Here is a 20,202-nt window from a genome sequence, read left to right as displayed (position 1 = left end):
GTAGTGACGTAGCACGCAGCAGGAGGTGAGGACGTGCGCGCCCTCGCTCCTTCCTCTTTCTCGACTCCATCTTCGCGGTAGCGGCTGCGGTGGCAGCGATTCAGGTAAGATTTGGGCCACGGTTGGATCCGGAGAGCTTAATAGCAGGTTGACCGCGAGGCCGGAGGGCGCGGGGAGGATAGAGGAAGAGGGGCTGCTCTGTGGGCCGGGCTCCGGTCCCCACCCGACCTGCCTCGCAGGCCCGGCCTTCCCCACGTGAGACCCCGCGACCACCTACGTCCCGGTGCGATCGTGCCCAGCCCGCCACCTGTTCCCCGCCCTTCTCTCGGCCGGCGTGTGTGTTTCACGAGTCTTTCTTTCCTCAGTCGCCGACATGCAGCTCTTTGTCCGCGCCCAGGAGCTACACACCCTCGAGGTGACCGGCCAGGAGACGGTCGCCCAGATCAAGGTAAGGCCGCGTGGTGCTCCTTGGGCTGGGCTCAATCCTCCCGTGTTCTTCCATTTCGGCCCCCGCGGGAACGCTCACGAGCCTCATTTTTCCCCGTAGGCTCATGTGGCCTCGTTGGAGGGCATCGCTGCAGAAGATCAAGTCGTGCTCTTGGCAGGCACGCCCCTGGAGGATGAGGCTACTCTGGGCCAGTGTGGGGTGGAGGCTCTGACCACTCTGGAAGTAGCCGGCCGCATGCTTGGAGGTAAGTTGGGGAGGAGTGTCGTTTGAACTGCTTGTAAGCACATATGGGTGTGGGGTGTGGCGTTCAGTGTCCTCAATCCAGGGCTGCTGTTCTGTTTACCTCCCTCCAAATGAGCTCAGGAGAGGTCCACGGGAGACTGAGTCAGCGTATAGTTCTGTTTCAGTCACTTACTAGATCCTTGTCTGTTTCCCACTTTTCTCACTAAAATCAGGGGGTCAGACCAGACCCCCAGGTGCTGTTGAGTTCTTGTTTAAAATCAGGGACTGGGAAATCCTGAAGTGAAACGTCAGAATGTACCAAACTAGACATTCTTGGTCAGAAGCTAAATTTCTCCGACTTTGTTCTTCTTCCCGCTTGGCCCCTTCTTGCTCCCTAACTGCTTGCTTTCTCCTTTCCCACCACAGGTAAAGTCCATGGCTCCCTAGCCCGTGCTGGGAAAGTCAGAGGTCAGACTCCCAAGGTAAGTGAGAGCGTTAGTGATGGCATTTGGACTTTGAAAGATCTTTGGCCCTTTCCGTGTCTGCCTTCCCCCTCCCTGGAGATGAGCCTGAGGGAAGGCTTGGAAGATGTCAACCAGGGTCTGACCAGCCCTCCGTTTTCCCAGGTGGCCAAGCAGGAGAAAAAGAAGAAGAAGACAGGCCGGGCCAAGCGGCGGATGCAGTACAACCGGCGCTTTGTCAATGTCGTGCCCACCTTTGGCAAGAAGAAGGGCCCCAATGCCAACTCTTAAGTCCTTTGTAATCCTGGCTTTTGCTAATAAAGCCATTTAACCCAATCATCTCATTGTTTCGTTTTCATTTGCAGAGAGAGAGATACAGTTTCTAGGGCTGGTGGTGTGTCCATTAGAGAGGCCTGCTTTTGGTTTCTTGGCAGCGTCAAGTTAGGAAGAGGGAGAGGCCCTTAGGGGCCGGAAGGTTGATAAACTATAAGAAAAGGTTTCCCGGGAAAATCAGTAACCACAGATGCTGGCCCTTCAGAGGTAGATTTGAGGCAGCTTCCAATCCCAAATAACTTGATAATTCCCCCAAATCCTCCTATTTGTTCTTACTCTTCTTTTGAGCAGAGAACATAACAGGAAGCATTGTGGTGGGAGGTTTTATGAAGGCAGCAGTGGAGGGAGGAGTTCCAGTAGAAGATGTATCAGCAAACCGCCAATCTGGGCTTTCCCTGAGCTTGGGACCAGCTGAGGCTTAGTGGGGTCCAGGGCAGGGATCTGGTCTGCCCCAGCTTTGGAGAGCATTGCCTGATTACATTGGAACTGGTGACCTTTTTGGTACCTCTGAGCACCTGGCTGGCCCTGTTAACCTAATCACAGCCGGGGTTGGTCACTGGATTGAATCAGTGTTCCCGGAAGTGGAGTTCTGGGGCCGATTCAAGGTTCCCTTCTAGCAGCACCTGCAGTACCCACTCGTTCATTCTGCTAAGGTCTTTGAACCTGCTGGTTCTTGGGATACAGCACGCTGTGGGGTAAAGACCTTGGGCTCTGGACTGGGGCTGCCTTGACTTTGGCTCCTTGCTCTATTTACTGGCTGGCTGGCTGGCTGGCTGGCTGACTTGAACTAACTACTTATTTAATTTCTGCCATAATCCTGCTATGAGAATTAAATGAAGGATGCAAAGTGCTTAGGTCAGCACCTCTGTAGGGATCTTTTTTAGAAACATACGGCCCCCTCCTTTCTAGGAGTTTAGTTTTCTTTGGAAGACTGGCCCTGAGCTAACATTCGTGCCCATCTTCCTCTACTTTATATGTGGGATGCCTGGGCAGCATGGCTTACCAAGTGGCGCCATGTCCCCCACGCGGGATCTGAAGCAGCAAACCCCAAGCTGCCGAGAAGCGGAACGTGCAAACTTAACCGCTGCGCCATGGGGCCGGCCTCAAGGAGTTTAGATTCTTGTGGCAAAAGTGAGAACACTAGTTACAAGTGTTAGTTACAGCCTCAAAATAAGTGCTGTAATGAAAGAGGGAGGGGGGTTGGACAGACAGACCATCCTAGGGAAGGCCTCTGGAGACGGGATGTGTGAGACCTGAAACGAGGAGCCAGTCAAGCAGTGAGATGACGACAGAGTTCCAACTCAGAAAACTGTGCAGAGGCGTGTGGCAGGTCCTACAGGGTCCTGTCAGACGTGGGGAGGAGTTTGGGGTTTGAGTCCAAGTGCGGGGGAGGGTTTTAAGCAAGGGCCTGATGTCACCTGACTTGTGATCTACTGTTTTGTCTGGCTGCTTTTTCTGGAGGGCTGGCAAGAAAGTTAGGAAACTGGTTAAAGTGGTGTCATCCAGTTGACGGGCAAGTGGCCTAGAACACCAGCGGTAGTGGGGCTGCAAAAAACGAGCTGACTCGAGGGTGGTCAAATCCATCCAGATCTTGGGAGGGAAATACACGATCCATATTGAGAGAAATACAAGGTATTTTGAAGGCAGAGCAGAGTGTAGGTGGGGCTGCATGTGAGTGAGGTGAGGGACCAAAGAACCAGAGCTCACTTTCAGGGCTGCCCTGGCTCCAGCCTTCACAGCGCTTGGCACAGTTTGTGGGTCATCACCCCTACTCCACCCCAAACTGTAAGCTCCATTAGGATAGGGACCCACCTCTTTTTGCTCCTCAATGTTTTTGGCACCTAGTTCGGAGTCTGCACTTTGAAGTGGGATTAACCATAGGTTTGGAGGAGGAAATCAAACAGCTCAGATATTTGTCAAATGTTGCAGTCTTCTGAAAAGAGGAAATGCCCCGGACACACACCCCCAGTCTAGGCTAGGTACTTCGTCCTGGCCTTTTCTTCCACTCTCCCCTTTACAAAAGTCTGTGTTCCCCAGCGCGGGGCCCGGGCTAGGTGCTTAGCAAAGATCCTTTTCTGCCGCACCTCTCTGTAGTGCCCAAAGGGCAACCACTAGGGGGCGAGCTGGCCCGGCGGAGCGCCGGCTGGACCCGCCTGCCTAGCCTCTCGCACCGCGCAGGGCGGGGCTCCTACGTCACGAGCGGCTCCTGCGCCTGCCCGAGCTCTACTGGAGCGAGGGGTGGGGCCTGGTCTCCGAGTGCGGGCGGAAATGGCCGAGAGCCCTCGGGGCGGTTTGCGTAAGCGCTCCGTCGGCCGCGCAGAGAGGCGGAAGTAACCGAGAAGCGCCGGAAGTGCCGGGCGGGAGCCCGTGCGCGTTCGCTGGAGGCCTGCGGCGCCAGTTGCCATGGAGCCGGCCGGGCCGTGTGCCTTCTGCCCGGCCGGGGAGGCCCAGCCGGCGCGCTACACTTGCCCGCGCTGTAACGTGCCCTACTGCTCGCTGCGCTGCTACCGGGCGCACGGCGCCTGCGCCGAAGACTTCTACCGAGACCAGGTGCTGGGCGAGCTCCGCGGCCGCAGCGCCTCGCCCAGCCGCCTGGCCAGCGCCCTCCGCCGGCTGCGTCAGCAACGCGAGACCGAGGACGCGCCCGAGGACGCAGGCCTCAGGCCTGGCCCGGCGCCCGGCGGCCTCTCAGGACTCTGGGAACGGCTGACCCCGGCCGAGAAGGCGGCCTTCGAGCGGCTGCTGAGCCGGGGCGAGGCCGGGCGGCTGCTGCCCCCGTGGCGGCCGTGGTGGTGGGCGCGCGGGGCAACGCCGCGGCTTCTGGAGGAGCTGGACGATGCCCCCGGCGGCGAGGCCCCGGGGTCGGAGCCCGACCCCGCCCGGACGCCGCCGGAACCCGGGAAGGATGCCGCCGCCGCTGAGCCCGCAGCCGCCGAGCCGGTTCTCGGAGACGCCCCGGGGGCCGGCGCGCCCGCCGTGCCCACCCAGATCCCCGCGCTGGCCAGCCTGAGCCGCGGCCGGGCCTCGCCGCTCGTGCGCTTCCAGCTGCCCAACGTGCTGTTCGCCTATGCGCACACTCTCGCCCTGTATCACGGCGGCGACGAGGCGCTGCTCTCCGACTTCTGTGCCACGCTGCTCGGCGTCTCCGGGGCCCTGGGCGCCCAGCAAGTCTTCGCCTCTGCCGAGGAAGCGCTGCAGGCCGCAGCGCACGTGCTGGAAGCAGGCGAGCATCCGCCTGGGCCCCTGGGCACACGGGGTGCCATGCGCGAGGTTGCCCGCCTCCTGCTGGGCGAGGGCCCGGCCAACCAGAAAGGCTACACGCTGGCAGCATTAGGGCATCTCGCGCAGACCCTCGGCCGGGCCCGGAAACAAACCGTGGCTACGGAAGAGCGAGATCGCCTCTACCGGGCCCGGAAGAAGTGCCAGTTCCTGCTGGCTTGGACCAACGAAAATGAGGTGGCCCTGACGCCCCTGGCTCTAGACTGCGCCAGGGCCCATCGAGCCCATGCCGTGGCCGCCGAGGAGGTGGCTGCCCTCACTGGGGAGCTGGAGCAGCTTTGGGGAGGCCCCCTGCCACCTGCCCCGAGGACTCTCATTGAGGAGCTCCCTGGCTGAACAGGGGACCCTTTGTCATTAATAAAGCTGTGACTGGTCTGCCCTGTCGGCAGTGCCCTTTTCTGAGTGATAGCTGTTGTCCCACCCACCCCTAGACTCAGCCACAGCCACCTTTCAGCTTCTCCCTGATCAGGGCTGACCCAGCCACCTTTTAAACATCCTGGCCCCAGAGAGGGAGAGAAGTGGCACCAAGGGTTCCAGATGTTTATCCGAGGAGGAAGAGCATCCCCTCCACTCCACAATTAGGCACCGGTTTCTCCTTGCTCCTAACTCCCTCTCTGAGGCTGTTCATCCCTGCCTGGTGGAGTTCAAGGCAGGGTAGGGTGCAGGTCCTTGAGTCCCAGGTGCGTCCAGGCTCCTGGTGCTGGGTGTGCTGGTGGATGGACGGGCACGTGCCCGACCTGGGCTGGGTGGAGCTGCTTCAGTAGACATAGGGCAGGATTCGGTAAGGCACGCGCTTGCAGTATTCCCGCCAGGCCAGGCCGTACTTCTGCAGGCACTGCTGCTCATCCCGGGCCTCACGGTGCACCAGCAGCGCAGTGAAATAGAGGAGGTAGAAGTAGGGCAGCAGGTGGGACACCCCTGTGGGGAGAGGGAGGCTCCATGACCGCTCAGCCAGCCCCTCAGTTCACAAAGATTTCCACGCCTAAAGGCTCACAGGGGCATCAGGGCTCAGTGGTGAAACGTCCAGGGTCTGCAGCAAGGTGCTGGCAGTGCTGGGTGGGCGTGGAGGTCCGGCCCTGCCACGTGCTGTATCCATCCCCAGCTCCCTGACTCCTCCTCCACTAGGGCGCATCCCTGTTCTCCATTCTACACCCAGACTACGCATCCTGTGTCACCACTCCACTTGTGTCCCTTACGTGTGGCCCCCGCCTTGTGCCCTCCCAAGCCACTCACCGCAGGGCAAGGACCAGGCCAGAGCCATGATGAGGTCTCCAAGGTAGTTGGGATGGCGGACCATTCCCCACCACCCAGACACCAGCAGCTGTCGCCCCGTAGCTGTAGGTATGGTTTCAAGGTCTGGGGAGAGACAGGTAGTGGGATGGGGGACCCCCAGGAAGCCCAGCTGCCCCACCTCACTCAGAGCACCCTAGAAACCCAGCTCACCAGCCACTCTGGGGTCAGAAGGATTCTTTCGGAAGGTGTTTTTCTGGGAGTTGGCTCCACGGAAGACGTAGTAGCCAATAGCTGGGGGAAGCATGAGCCCACGGTCAGGGTTGAGGGTCACAGCCTTCTGCCCAACCCTGACCGTCCGCCCCTGGCCCAGACTCTGTGCCTGGAGAGCCAGGACCCAGCAGCCCCTGCTTTAGAGAAGCACCTGAGGCTTAGTACCCACCTGATGGTGCTGAGTCAACAGTGAACGAGTGAAAGGGGGAAGGAGGGTGCTGACCCAGCCCGCCGCCCCTTCCTGACTGACCATTGATGAGGCAGATGACTGAGGCCATCGGCAACCCCAGCGGCTGCGGGTGGTACAGCAGGAACTGGGCCTGAAGGCTGTAGGTGAAGGGTACCCAGGCTAGGTCCCCAAAGGCCAGCATGAAGCCAAACCCGTCGTGTGTGATGTCCATGGTGGTGAGGACAGCCTCCTGCAGGGACAGGACCCACTGGCTTAGTCCCCTCGAGGTCCTCAGACACTCGCCCCTGTCTCCCTTGCCCAGTCTAGCCTCACCTCATGCCAGAGGGCATCAGCCACGTAGAGGAGCTGGAAGCCATTGACCAGCCACATGGCCAGTGACGGACTTCCCCGAAGTTCTGCTTCCTTCAGGAGCAGGGCCAGGTTGATGAGGACCTGGGGGGATGGGGGAGACAGAGCAGTCTGTCCCCAGTCTGTCTCCACAGAGGTGGCACAGTGGCCAGCCTCTCCCCTTCTCTGAGCTGTCAGTCACTAACTCTCCAGCCCTTTGTTGAAAGGATCCAGCCCCGGGGCCCAGGGGCAGAGAGGCTGCAGGGGACCCCTCCAGAGGCACTCCCAGCCTGTTTTCTCAAGCTTGTCCTGTAGTGCTCCCTTTGGGAGAGCAGCATAGGGGGCAGGCGGACGCTTCAGCCTTGAGAGTTAGAACAGACCTGGTTTTGAATCTCAGCTTAGCCACTGGGGCAAGTTGCTTCCCCTCTCTAAAGCCTACTTTCCCCACCCCATGGGCAAAATGGAGAGAATCGTGGACCCGTCTCCTGGAGCCAAGCGCTCATGACACAATGTGTGTGAAGCACTAAGCACAGGTCTGGCACACAGTAAGAGCTTGTGAGGGTCAGCGGGCAGCTAGCCTACCCTGAGCACCCCCATCTGGGAGCACCGGGCTGTCATTCCGGTGACCACTCCTGATCCTCACAGTCTTAGAGGGCGCTCGCTCTTTATCCCACTTCACACGGGAGGAAATAACCTCGGAGGCCAGATCCAGACCCAAGGGGGGCATTTGGCACTCCTCCTGTCCCTGGATGAGGTAGTTCCAGGGTGATGTGAGCGATCGTGCCCAAGAGACCCTTTGGGAAATCTTGACCACAGTCCAGCACGGGTGATTACAACCAAAAACACAGTTGGCAGGTCCTCAAGTCCACCACTGATGGACAGGTTGCTAAACCCAGTGATCACTTCTAGGTTCTGCACCGCTCTGACCAGCAAGGATCATCGGATCACCATCTTTCCGCTCAAAACAGACTTTACGCTTGACTGCTCTGCTTAACGTCGTACCTGCTCTTCTAACTCCGTCTCTGCCTTGTTTTTCTCCATAGCGCTTAGCCTCCCCCGACATGTTATATATATTTTACTAATGTTTTGTCTTTCTCACTAGAATGTAGGCTCCATAAGGACGGAGACTTTTTCTTTCCTGTAACTTTTTTCTCTTTTGTCTCCCAGTACCTAGAGCAGTGCCCAGCGCACAGGGTGGACTCAATAAGTATTTGTGGAATGAACGAATAATGATTTATGACCGCACATATTGGCCCTGCTCTGCCCAACCCCTGCTCAGCCATGCCACCCCTCCTCCTGGCGCCAGGCCCACTTAGCCATGCTCAGCATACCCAGGCCATGAGGCCAGGCCGAAGTTCGCAGAAATATTTGAAATCAAAGGAAGAGATGCGCGGGTTGAGCTCCCGTCCCAGGAAAAAGTCGTAAATGGGGTTGCCTGGAGAATAAGGGAGGGTGAAGGTGCCAGCTAGCACCCCATCTGCCTCCCTCCGCACCCAACTGGGACCCCTCTCACCTGAGTTGCCCCCAGGTGCCAGGGCGGAGGCAGGGGCTACCAGAGCCTTCAGATAGAGAAGGAGGCTGAAGACGAAGGCGGTGAGGGTGGCCGCAAACGCCAAGGGCAGGAGCATTTCCGGGAGCGCGTCCAGGGGCAGCCCAGCCGACACCCCCAGGCCCACCAACAGGGTTGTCACCACCAGGGCCTGGAAGCCTGAACCAAAGTACCCAGTGAGTCCTGGGAGCTGCGCCCCTCCACCCCTGCTCCCCCCAACGCACACACAGACCAAAGCCCAGGGAGGTCACAGACCCCGCCCCAAGCCCTAAGGCTGACACCTCGGCTGTCAGAAGGCCACCCCAGCCACTGCTCTGGTGCACAGAGTAGCAGCAAATGCTGTGGGGCACGGGAGGGGAGGGTGGAGGGACAGGGGCGTAGAGAGGGACAGTGAGACCCCCCACGTCTGTCCTGGGCAGAAAAGAGCTTGGGGTCCGGGGCTAATCCCACTAGGTCTGAAGCTCCCCCCCATCTCCCAGGCACCGTTAATAGGGTAGCGCAGGCGACTCTTGTTCTTCAACTCCTGCCCCTCGGCCACCTGCGGGCACAAAGGGGCTCCGATAAGGGTTGAGAGTGCCTTCATCTCGCCGAGCCCTCCCTCCGCCCGCCTCCCCCGCGCGGCCGCGAGCCGAGTCCGCACCTTGCGCGCCGGCAGTAGGTAGAGCGCCGCCTGCAGGCCGAGCCAGGCGAGCACGAGCTGCAGCGCCCGCGGGCTCCACAGCGCCTCGGGGCCGGGCAGGTAGGGGGGTGGGCCCAGGAGGCGCGCTGGGCCCGAGCGGGCCACCAGCAGCAGGTGGAACATGGTGGCAGGGAGCACCAGCATCAGCGCCGCAGCGCCTGGGGAAGGGTGGCGACGGCGTCGGGCGTCCGCTCCCCAATTCTCCCCCAATCCCGGTAGGCGCCCTGTCTCCGTGGCCCCCTCCGCGTTCGTTCCCATCGTCCTCTTCCATATCTCGTTCTCAGCTCTCAGCCCCTGCCCTGACTTCCACCTTGGTCCTCGCCCCCAGGTCCCCTCGAAGACCCTCTCGCTTTCCGTACTCTGTCCGGTCCCGACAAATCCCCTGCCCCGCCGTTCCCAGAACTGGCCCCTCCTAAGCTCCCTCTCCATGCAGTCGCCCGCAGACCTCCGGATACCCCTCAAAGCCTTCCATCCTTACATCCTGCCCCCATCCGCGTTCGTGGCTCACTCCCCCGTTCTCCCTCGCTGAGCTCTGGCCCCAGGTTCCCCCCACCTCTGCCCCATTACCCAGAGGTCCCCCGAATTCCAGGGAACCCTGAGGAGAAGCCATGGTCTTCGCTCCGCTGGGAGTTGGGAGCTCACAAAAGCCCGTCAAGAAAACACAGCCCACCCCAACCCCCAGGAGATGGGCTCGGTGACGCGGAGGATCCGACCGAGCCGCGTCTGCACCTGTCTCGGCACTGAGCTCGGACAGCGACCACCCCTGTCCCAGGATCTTTAAACGGCCCCGCCCCCGGGCCATCCTGGGCCCAGCAGATCAGCCAATCGGCTCTCGGGGGCGAGGCCGACGCGGGCGGCTCCGAGGCCGCGCGTCCGTAGCTGCTTCCTCACAACCCCGCCTCCCGCAAGTCCCGTCCCCGCAAGCGACAGGGAGGAGGGGACAACACGTCTTTATTGGGCGGGACTTGAGGCCCAAGGGGAAGGGCTGCCGGGGCAGGAGACCGGGGATGAGTGGGTTGGGGCAACCGGGCAAGCCCGTGCAAGACAGCCCGTGCACGGCAGCCATACGCGGCAGCAGCCGGGCCTAGCCGCGCTCGCAGATGACCTCGACGACACTGGGTTCCATGGGCACTGGGTCCGGGCAGCGCAGGGCAGCTGAGGCCACCACTTCGTCCAGGAGCAGGTGCACGAGCTCCTCGTCAGCCACGAAGCGCCACAGGTAGAGCTGCAGGAAGTGGCAGTCCACCTGCACCTGCTGCAGCCCGAAGCGCCCAAAGGTGCGCAGCCGCACGCACTCCAGCAGCGTCTTCAGGCTGATCTTGATGATGCCGGTCAGCACTGACACCTGCAGGCAGGGACACACGGATGCAGCTCTGCGACAGCAGCCGGTGGGCAAGGGGACTGCATCCCTGAGGGAGGGCACCCACGGTCCGGGCAGGGGCCGGGAGACAATAAGATGCCAGTAGCTGTGATGTGGTGGGAAGTCCCAGGACCCACGTAAGAGGGAGGGAGAGACACGATGTCAGCAGCATCATGTGGAGGGGAGCAGATAGGGAGGGCCCAGCACTGACATGGGGAGGGGGCAGGCTTACTAAGTCAGGGGGAGAACAACAGGTCCCTGAGGATGCGCTGGGGTGGGGTCAATAGAAATCCCTGGGGGAGGACCCAGGACTACTGTGGGGACAAGGACAAGAGCCAACGAGGCACACTACATCAGCACCCAGACACCAAGGTCGGGGCAGAGGGCCATGGCTGGTGATGTGGGGCTCTGGGCAACCACTCACGCCCAGACATGGCCCTCAGTGCTAGAGACTGGGGGTGCAGAGTCCTAGAGCTGCCTGGAGCAGTGTGGGGCTGCTTCAGCCAGCCTTCCCAAGGGCCCTTGGAAGGCAAGGTCACTGCGGGCTTCGGACCTTGTTGAACTCCACAGGGCTGAACACGTCAATCCGTTCAGAGAACAGCTTCTGGATGTTGCTCAAGAGGTTGGTGTCCATTGGGGCACTGGATTGGGGGAGACCAGCCATCAGAGCCTGCCCTGCACCCCCATCCTCCTCTGTCCACTCCTCCTGGAGCTACCCTGACCAGCCAGACCTGGGCGTATAGCTGGGTGCATAGCGGCCCTGCTGCCGAGAGCTGCTGTACACGGAGAAGGTCCTCTTGCTCGAGTCGCTGCTCTGGGCCTTGCGAACACCCTCTTCATACAGGAGCCCCACCTGGTGGTGGAAGCAGGCACTGCAAGGAGGCCACAGCATGGGGATCCTCCAGCCCACTGGGAGCCCTGGGCGAGGGCCAAGGATGCCCTAAGTTACAAACTCATTTGTTACAAGAATCACATTTGTTACCAGACTCACAGGGTAGCCGTGGCCTGATACCTCGGTGGTACCCAGTCACTACTTATAGAACCAGTCAAGTGGGGCAAAGGGGGCCGTAAGAGTTGGTAGTGAGGCCCGATCTTCAGCACCCACCCTGCCCTGGTTTCCTGGGTGACTCTGGGCCTCAGCTTCCTTACAGGTGAAACGGGGGCGACAACGCCACAATCCAGGGCTGGGGAGGAACAAGGCCATAGATGCAGGCACTGCCTGGCCGCTGCCGTCTAGGTCCTCAGAGGGTTGTTCCCCCAGCCCCGCCAGCCCACTTGGGGCCCCCTGGCCAGCCTGGGGCAGCACCTGTACATCAATAGCCGTCGTGTCCTCCACCACCCGCTTCATGACAGCACGCACGTTCCGGGGCTCCAGGGTACTGAGCCAGTCCCGGGTCTCCACACTCTTCCGCAGCATCTGCGATATGACCAGGCCCTGCACCTTCACGTAGTGTGTCAGCAGTCGTCGCGCCGTCTCCCTGGCCTCCGCACACAGTGTGCTCACGGGTGTCACTGGAGACTGGTCCTGAGCAGGGGACACACGTGTCAGAGAGGCAGTGGGTACTGGGGGCAGCTCAGGGGCCACTGCCAACCACTGGGCACAGGCTGGGCAAGTGGGAGGTTGGGTTGGGCACAGGCAGCTGGCCCCGCTCTGCCCGTGTGGACACTGGCCAGCCTCCTGCGTTCCCAGCACCGCCATCCCCTACCCTGCTACGAGCTGGCGGTTCACCTGCACCAGAAACTGCTCATCAGTGAGGGTGAGGACGTAGGAGATGGTGGCCGTCTCGTAGTCCAGGCAGAGGCGGGACAGCAGCAGGAGCAGGGCAGGTGGCGTGGCACCCCCCTTCTCCCCAGGGCTGTCACAGAAGCTCTGAGCCGTCTGGCACATGGAGCGGATGAAGCCCACGATGAGGCCTTCGCGGACACCCTGGCTGCAGAACTCGCCCTGTTAGGAGGAGGGGCCGAGATACACAGCAGGTCCCCTCTGTCAGGCAAGGTCTGCCAGTGACCTTCTGCTGGGACCCGAAATGCCCTGGCCCCTCTCCAACGGACAAGTTCATCCTACATTCCAGTACCCTAGCGCAGCTCCTCTGCTTGGAGGAGGGAGTCGGGGCAAAGCCAGCAATGGGGACCCTGCCTGCAGATGCCCTCAGAGCCTTCCCCACCCTCCAGGCTGAGCCAGCCTTCCTTGTGACACAGCCTGAACCCACATCCAAAGTGCCCGGGGCTAGGACTGCATGCCCTGGGAGCTGACAACGACCAGAAAAAGAAAAAAAACGAATGCCCAGAGTCAGGCCGTACCCGGAAGTAGGGTTTGTTGGAGAAAGACACCTCCTTGGCGGTGAAGAGGTGCACAGCGGCCAGCGAGGCCTTGATGTGGCTCAGGATGGAGCTGGCTACATTGGCCAGCAACTCGGCCAGGCCGGGGCCTTCCTTCCCAGCCAGGCGAGGGGCTGCCAGCGCCTGGCGCACATCAGTCAGGCAGCCCAGGAAAGCGGCCCGCAGGCCCTGCAGGTGGTGGCCCAGGCGTTCGCGGGCCACTCGCTCCACGATCTCCGTGGCAGCCTCAGCGAGACCTGCAGCGGCCAGCAGCGCCCCAGGCGCGCGCAGGCGCCGGTGGAAGCGGTCCAGCGCCCGCACCAGCAGCGAGTTGTCACCGCCACCCTGCTCCTGCGCCAGCCGCCGCTCCACCAGCGCAAAGTAGCGGCCGCCCAGCTCTCGGGCAAAGGCTGCCAGCCTCTCGGCCCCGGCCGGGCCCTGCGCCGCAAACAGCTCCTGGTAGGCGGCCGCCACCTGGCAGAGGCCGCCGACGAAGCCGCTGCCGCCGCGGTCGGTGAACTCTAACACGTCGGGAGCCGGAGGGGAGGGCCCCAGCTCCGCCTCCAGGCTTCTCAGCTCCTCCTCCAGGCGCCCGCGGGCGTGCGCCAGGAACTCCTCGCACAGCTCCTCCGCCGGCTCGCCCAGGGCCAGCAGCAGCTCCACGCACTCCGCCTGCTCCGGGGCGCCCGAGCCGCCCTCCCTGGGGCGAGCGAGACGGCGGTGAAGGGCAGGAAGACAGAACACGGGGGCGAGGGGGTGGGGTGGGGAGACGGGAAAGCGCTGGGCAGACCCAGCAGCCCGGCGCGGGTGGGATGCGGGCCCCCGAGCCGCACCTGAAGCGCTGCCGCAGCTGCTGGGCCAGGCGAGCCGTGATGACCTGGCAGTCGTCCTGGATGGCGCGGAACGAGGGCAGGTGCTGGTACTGCTGCAGCACGGCCCGCGCCCGGCCCTGGTAGCGCACCGCCTGCCCGTAGGCGCCCAGCTCCACGCACTTGGTGAGGCGCGAGGGCAGCTCGAAAAGGAACTGCAGCTTCCGCAGCAGGGCGTGGACCCCTGGGGGACAGGGGAGGTGGTGTTAGCCCCAAAGCCCTGAGGGTGGCTGACTTTAGCACCCGCTCTGCGGCGGGGCCCACCTGCCAGCTTGGTGATGCGCTCGTGGCGGTCCTGCAGGGTGGCGCTGATGCGCGCACTGAAGTCCGTGATCACGGCCATATTGGTGGCCAGCCGGTCCATCTCGTCCTCCATCTTCCGGAAGTCGTTCTTCATCTTCCGGATGGTGTCTGGGAGAGGGACAAGGAGATGATGAGGACGCAGGCGCAGCACTCAGCTTGAGACCTGGTCCCAACGCTCTCACACCCGCAGCCCCTTCCCAAATGCGCCGGAGCCCGCTCCTCGAGAGTCGCAGTGAGGATGACTGCGACAGGCTGAATTAGTGCTGGGTCACAGTCAATGGGGCGTCGTTATGTCAGGGCAGCAGACGTCTTCTGAACACTCCTTGTGTGCCCCTGGTTCTGGCTGGGTGCGGACAGCCAGGGGGGCACGGTCTTTGCTCTCAGAACACGCCCAGATGCAAAGGAGAGCTCAGGGCACTGAGCAGGGGCCTGTCTGCTCCTTCCCAGGGGTATCCTGCCCAGCACACTGGGGAGGCAATAAATACTTGTTCACCTTTGTCTCCTTCCCAAACCTCCGGAACCCTTTCACCCCACCTTCTGGAACATGGTCCATCCTTTCCTTTCGTCCTGACAGAAAGCTGCCTAAGGAAGCTGTTCTTCCTTCCACACCCATGGTGCCTCACAGCCTGGCCCCTTAACAGTTCTCGATAGTTTCCACTGCTCCTCTCTTCAAGACCCCAGCTTTTTGGAAGACCATGTCACCAAACTACATGTCTCTGGTTGTGATCCCTCCTGTCCTCTTTGCCACGCCGCTCAGTTCCTATCACTGTCACCTCCTTGTGGACATCAACGTCCATGGGGATGAGCCTTCCGACATTCTTGACTCCGTTCGCAGACCTCAATTCCATCCATTCTTGCCTCTGCCTCCTCGGTGCCGCCCCCTCCTTCCCTCAGCAAGAGCTGCCTACTCCAAAGTGTCAGCTTCACGCCTTGCCACCTGCTGTGACTCCCATCACTCACCCTGTCGACCACTCTAACCATCCTCTGGCCTCTTCAGGAACTCCAGACCCACTGGCCCTAGCATTTCGTCTCTACTCCTAACACCCCTCCTGGCAGCCTTCCCGCCTCACTCGTCTTAAATCTGTGGTCCTCCACCAGACCATGACCCATTTACAAACCCCCTGTGTCTCTCATCCCTTCCCTCCACTAGTTGTCAGGGAAACCCTACCACAGGTTAAGTGCTACTAGCCACCTACCCCACACACCTGAGCAGCTGAAACTGGGCCACAAGGCCACACCAGCTGGCGCCCTTTCATTTAGGACGGCAAGTCCCTCAGCGGCACTCCGCACTGCCTAGTTGCTCTTCCAAGCCCTTTAGTGGGCCTGCTTTCCCATTTTCCAAAATAACATTTCTCCTCAGTCCTCAAAACTCCACTATGGGCTCCCAACTCTCAACTGGCGATCCTGGTTCACGCTTCACAGAGGAAATACAAGCAGAGTGCAATGCCCCCAAATCCGCAGTGAACTGACAGACCCGTGCCGTCCGCTCTCCCTCTTGTGGCCCTGGGCGGGGCTCATGCAGTCTCATGGCTGTGGTGACTAGGACATTTCTGCCTCCAGTCCTGACAGGGCCCTGCCTACCGACCTACTTAACACCTGGATGTGGATACTAACAGGCAGCTCAAGTGTGACAGGTCCAAAACAGAAATCCTGACTTTCCCCAAACCTGTTCCTCTGCTAATCTTGGCCATCTTGGCTCCTGGCCATTTCCCAAGAGTCATCTGTGATTCTTATCTTTCTGCCACCCCACATTCAGTCCACTGGCAAGTTGTGTCCAACCACAGCCAACACTTCCCAACTAACTTGCCTAATCCCACTCCTGAACTCACCATCAGTATTCACAAAGGAAAGCAAGGAGGAGGAAGCAGAAACACATCTATCGTAAGAGACTTTCATTCATCTCTCACTGCATTACAGAGCAAGTGGACGAAAACCAAACAGAGCTACAGAAGACCCAAATAACATAATTAATATGACAGACCTACTTGATTTATATTGAATTGCTGTCAAGATTCCATAGAGTACACCAAAACCTTGCCATGTATTAGGTCATAAAGAAAATCTCAATACATTTACAAAAGAAAAGAAATGGTACAGACAGCATTCTCTGGTCACAATGCAATGAAACTGGAAATTAACAACAAAACTAGGAAACAAAGAGACCCCATTATTTGGAGGAAAAAACCCTCATTCTTAATCAATATTGGGTCAAAAAGGAAATCAAAACTGAAATGTCAGCCTCTGTAATGGATGTCAACAAGGAAAACACCAGATCAGAACTGACAGGATATAGCTACAGCAATGGTCAGAGGAAATCGGTCTCAAATTCCTATGTTAACAAATCAGAACAGACATTCAAGTCAACAATTTGGAAAAAGCACTACAAAAGAAATCAAAGGAAAACAGAGAGAAGGAATTAATAAAGCTAAAAGCAGAAATGAACACATTTTTCAAATGGGAGAACAAAGAAATCAAAGGTCAGGGTCACTGAAAAAAAGGATAAAAAATAAAATATATACAATGTTAGCTAACCTAATCTTTCCAGAGGGAAAAGACAAAAACAAAGTAAGAAATAAGGGGAGAAGTAATCGCCTAACTCCCTCTTCTTCCACCCCCCCAACTCCCTCCTGCACTTTGAATACACCAGACATGCCCCCTCTCCAGAGCCTCTGCCCCCGCTGTTCCCCCACCCGGCCTCTCCCCAAGGCTGTGTCTTTCTCATCAAGGTCATGCTCCAATGTCGTCACTTCAGAGGGGCCTTCTCATATTTATCCTGGCAAAGGCAGACCCTCTCACACACATTACTCTTTTCCTCTTACTCTATTTTTTTTTTTTTTTTTTGCTGGGAAAGATTTGCTCTGAGCTAACATCTGTTGCCAATCTTCCCCTCTTTTTTTTCTCCCCAAAGCCCTAGGACATAACTGTATATTTTAGTTTTAAATCCTTCTAGTTCTATGTGAACCACTGCCACAGCATGGCTACTGACAGACAAGTGGTGTGGTTCCACACCAGGGAACCAAACCCGGGCCACTGAAATGGAACACATCAAACTTTAACCCCTAGGCCATCAGGGCTGGCCGTTATTCTATTTTTTCTTATAGCACCTACTACCACTTTTATTTGTGTATTCAGCTATTGTCTGTCTCCTCAGCTAGAATTTGGGCCCCAGGCAGGAGCTTGATCCAGCTGGTTCATTGCTATACCACCGATGTGCAGAATAGCCCTTGGCCCTCCTTCCCCCACCAAAAAAAGGAGAGGCATTCCATGAACATAAGACTTTATACTCTTTTTTTTTTTTCATCAACCTAAGTAGGCATTTCTTTTTTATTTTATTTATTTTATTTATTTATTTATTTTTGAGGAAGATTAACACTGAGCTAACATCTGCTGCCAATCCTCCTCCTTTTTCTGAGGAAGACTGGCCCTGAGCTAACATCCATGCCCATTTTCCTCTACTTTATATGTGGGATGCCTACCACAGCATGGCTTGCTGAATGGTGCCATGTCCACACGGGGATCCGAACCAGGGAACCCCAGGCCGCTGAAGCGGAACGTGCCAACTTAACTGCTGCGCCACCGGGCCGGCCCCAAGACTTTACAGTCTTTATACATTTAGAATCCCTGACTCCAACAACCACTTTATAATTTTCTCTCTCTTTTTTAGGAAAAAGACAAAATAAACCAATCCTAGTAAGCAAGAGCTGTGTCAAAACATTATATGTATATGTTCTAAGGAATGGAAAATGTAATATTTGCAAAATTCCTGTGAGAAATTTCTCCGCACAGAAATGACTTCTTGTTCTGTGCTGGTGTTAGCAAGAGAAAGGCACCTACTCACTGAACCCGCTTCAAATCAGATAAAAGAACAATAACTACGTGTTACTACACCCACCTCCATTGTGACACCAGCAAAGTAAGAGACATCAGAATGCACCCCATGGTGCATTCTCAGAACATTCCCACGGACTGCAAGTAGACCCTTGGGATTTGCCTGCAGGACTAAGAACACGTGAGTCCAAAACTGTTACAAAACTCTGAGTAGTGCATTTCACCAACACAAGTCTGAAGCTAGTGGATGACAGCTGGACATCATCTAGCACTGTCTTGAATAGAGAATTAAAGGGACAGAAAGAAAAAAAAACCTTTACGTGATCTTAATGTCATAAATTTTCTGTCTCTTTGCTTAACTGAAAAGAGAGAATGAAAGAGAGAGAGAGAGAGACAAGTCCATCCTCAAGAAAGACCTGGACCAGAGAAGAAATGGACCACTAATGAGAGAAACTAACCCTTACTGAGCCGTAAAGCTTCAGCATCCCACACATCCTTAGTGTCCGGGATTCTAAGTGCTTCAGACAAAGTCACTTCATTTTAAAATTTCGTTCTGTCCTTTCTCCCCTTTGATCCTCAAAACAACTCTCTGAGCAGCTATTACCTCTCTAGGTGTCTGACCACAAAAGTCCTGAGAGAGAGGGGAGAGTGGATTATTGTCAGGCAGGGCAGGAACCTGGGTCTCCTCCCTCTAAAGCCCCTGCTGGTCTCCCCAGCACAGGAGGAGGAGCTGGGGGACATGGAACTGTGAGGGCTGTGTCCCAGTGGGAATCACCTGTGGCTGAGATGAACTTGTTGTAGTTCTCATAAACCAGGGTCTGCATGTCGCTGTCTAGAGCCCGGATCTGCCGCACCATGTCCGTCTCACTGTCCATCAGCTGGGCCAGGGGGCACTCTCTACGCAGCTGGAGGAAATTGGGTGGGTAGCGTTCAGGTCAGGGGGCACTCATGTCTCCCAGCCTTGCCCCTAACGGGTAGGCTTTCGGTGCAAAGAAATCCCGACCCCATCCCTGTCAGGAATCCCAGACATGGAGCCTATAAGCGACACAGCGCAGGGTTCGACCCTATTTGGGGTTTGTCGGCATTTGAAATCCTCAGACTCAGCCAAGGCTGGGACCTGCGCCTGTCAGCGCCTGGGCCACGCCCCCTCTCCCGGGCCTATCAGAACATCACCCTGGAGCCTCCGTCTCCGCACCACCCTAGGCCAGTCCAAATCTGCCCACGCCCTCTTCGAGCCAGCCCTGCCCCGGCTGCCTGGCCTAGGGTCGTCCTGGCCGAGGGTCGTCTTTATGAACCCCTGCTTCCCTCACCCCTGCAACAAAGTCGGAGGGATGATGTGGGAGTGCAATATATCTGGGTCCTGGTCCCCCCACCCCCACCCCCACCCCCCGTAAACACACCTTGTCCAGATACACTTCCGGGTCGAAGTGCGCCCCGTTGAGATCTGTGGGGTCCAGGGGGTCGGGCCCCGCGGGGCGCCCCGCCGCCTCCCCCTCGGAGAGGCCGTAGTAAAGCTTCAGCATCCCGTGCGCCTTCCGCCGACGCTCCGGAGCCTCCGCCTCGGGCCCCTCCGGGGAGTCCCCAGGTCCAGACCCCGGGCCGGGCCCAGCGGCTGCCGCCGCCATGGCTCCAACTGCAGCCCACGGGCGTGAGGCTGGAACGGGGACCGGGAGGAGGCACTTCCGGGAGCCATAAAGTTGTTGTTGAAACGAGGCAGTCCTTCAGGTGAAACGTCCCCCCGCAGCCCTGGGTCCTTCGACACTAGAGTTCCCGCAGCTTTCCTCCCCGAGCGAAGAGGTTCTGGGAGAGCCCTGGGTTCCCCCAGCATCTCAGGTGGAAGGATTTTGTGGCACTGGTTGGGTCGCTGCCCTCCCAAAAGGAAGGCGGGTCGTGGCTCCCACCCCTGCACCGCTGCGGGCAAAGGGCCCGCGGATTATGTCTCTAGATGCAGAGGACTGAGCGCGGGCCGTGGAGCCGGAAAGCGTGTTCCAGGCATCCTGCCATTGCCTCGTTGCCTGGGCAGCGCCTCAGTTTCCCCCCATTCCTAAAATTGGGGTACATGCTTCACCGGGGGGCCGCGAGGACTAAATGTGCGTACAGTACGTCGCACATCGCCTCCTGATCCTCTGACCTGCATCAGAATTGCCTTCAGAATTAGCTGTGGCTCATTTCAGACTGGGCTCGCCCTACACCTAGCTTCTATTAGAACAGTCCTCAAGTAGTTATGCTGAGAACTCCTGTTATACCGTGCTGACAAGACAGACTCAGCAGATCTTAAGTGGCTGATGTTGCGATGCGCTGAGCGAAGGCTTGGGTGGAGATGTTGAGGATAATTCTCAGGTTTGTGATTTGAACCAAAAAGTGCAGACGTTCACGAGGTGAAGAGCTCAAGAAGACAAGGAATGACTTGGCGTTCAAACTGAGACACTGAGTTTAAATGGATGAAAATGAGATAAAGACTTTATCAATGTGCTCCTTGAAACATTACTGATGATGGGCTGGGGGGTCGGGGGTGGAAGAGAAACAATTTTG

General features: G+C 58.3%; 4 protein-coding genes across 5 annotated transcripts; 2 read left to right on the top strand and 2 right to left on the bottom strand.

Annotated features, from left to right (window-relative positions):
• Positions 1–43: 43 nt before the first annotated feature.
• Positions 44–1,470, top strand: FAU (FAU ubiquitin like and ribosomal protein S30 fusion). Its single transcript, XM_008532542.2, has 5 exons — positions 44–104; positions 366–448; positions 548–692; positions 1,097–1,152; positions 1,297–1,470. Exons 2-5 carry the CDS (start codon positions 374–376, stop codon positions 1,420–1,422), a joined length of 402 nt encoding a protein of 133 aa, XP_008530764.1. The 5' UTR covers positions 44–104; positions 366–373; the 3' UTR covers positions 1,423–1,470.
• A 1,572-nt stretch (positions 1,471–3,042) lies between these two features.
• ZNHIT2 (zinc finger HIT-type containing 2) lies at positions 3,043–5,118 on the top strand. Its single transcript, XM_008532537.2, has one exon. It carries the CDS (start codon positions 3,868–3,870, stop codon positions 5,077–5,079), a length of 1,212 nt encoding a protein of 403 aa, XP_008530759.1. The 5' UTR covers positions 3,043–3,867; the 3' UTR covers positions 5,080–5,118.
• A 151-nt stretch (positions 5,119–5,269) lies between these two features.
• Positions 5,270–9,790, bottom strand: TM7SF2 (transmembrane 7 superfamily member 2). Its single transcript, XM_008532535.2, has 10 exons — positions 9,559–9,790; positions 8,953–9,149; positions 8,796–8,850; positions 8,277–8,471; positions 8,095–8,198; positions 6,749–6,868; positions 6,497–6,665; positions 6,187–6,267; positions 5,977–6,099; positions 5,270–5,661 (listed from the first exon to the last, which is right to left on the bottom strand). Exons 1-10 carry the CDS (start codon positions 9,599–9,601, stop codon positions 5,501–5,503), a joined length of 1,248 nt encoding a protein of 415 aa, XP_008530757.1. The 5' UTR covers positions 9,602–9,790; the 3' UTR covers positions 5,270–5,500.
• Positions 9,791–9,925: 135 nt separating this feature from the next.
• On the bottom strand, positions 9,926–20,136 carry VPS51 (VPS51 subunit of GARP complex). Of its 2 annotated transcripts, none has more exons than XM_070564241.1 (10): positions 19,071–20,136; positions 18,446–18,575; positions 13,804–13,950; positions 13,504–13,723; positions 12,653–13,370; positions 12,081–12,296; positions 11,658–11,876; positions 11,083–11,291; positions 10,905–10,992; positions 9,926–10,336 (listed from the first exon to the last, which is right to left on the bottom strand). In XM_070564241.1, exons 1-10 carry the CDS (start codon positions 19,293–19,295, stop codon positions 10,076–10,078), a joined length of 2,433 nt encoding a protein of 810 aa, XP_070420342.1. In that variant the 5' UTR covers positions 19,296–20,136; the 3' UTR covers positions 9,926–10,075. The 2 variants fall into 2 exon arrangements, with proteins under 2 accessions (XP_070420342.1, XP_070420343.1); XM_070564242.1 differs by having other exon boundaries at positions 11,083–11,204.
• Between the last annotated feature and the right edge of the window lie 66 nt (positions 20,137–20,202).

Source organism: Equus przewalskii, chromosome 11 (assembly GCF_037783145.1).
Source record: "Equus przewalskii isolate Varuska chromosome 11, EquPr2, whole genome shotgun sequence".
NCBI classification, from domain to species: Eukaryota; Metazoa; Chordata; class Mammalia; order Perissodactyla; family Equidae; genus Equus; species Equus przewalskii.
This window is presented reverse-complemented; position numbering and strand designations above follow the sequence as displayed.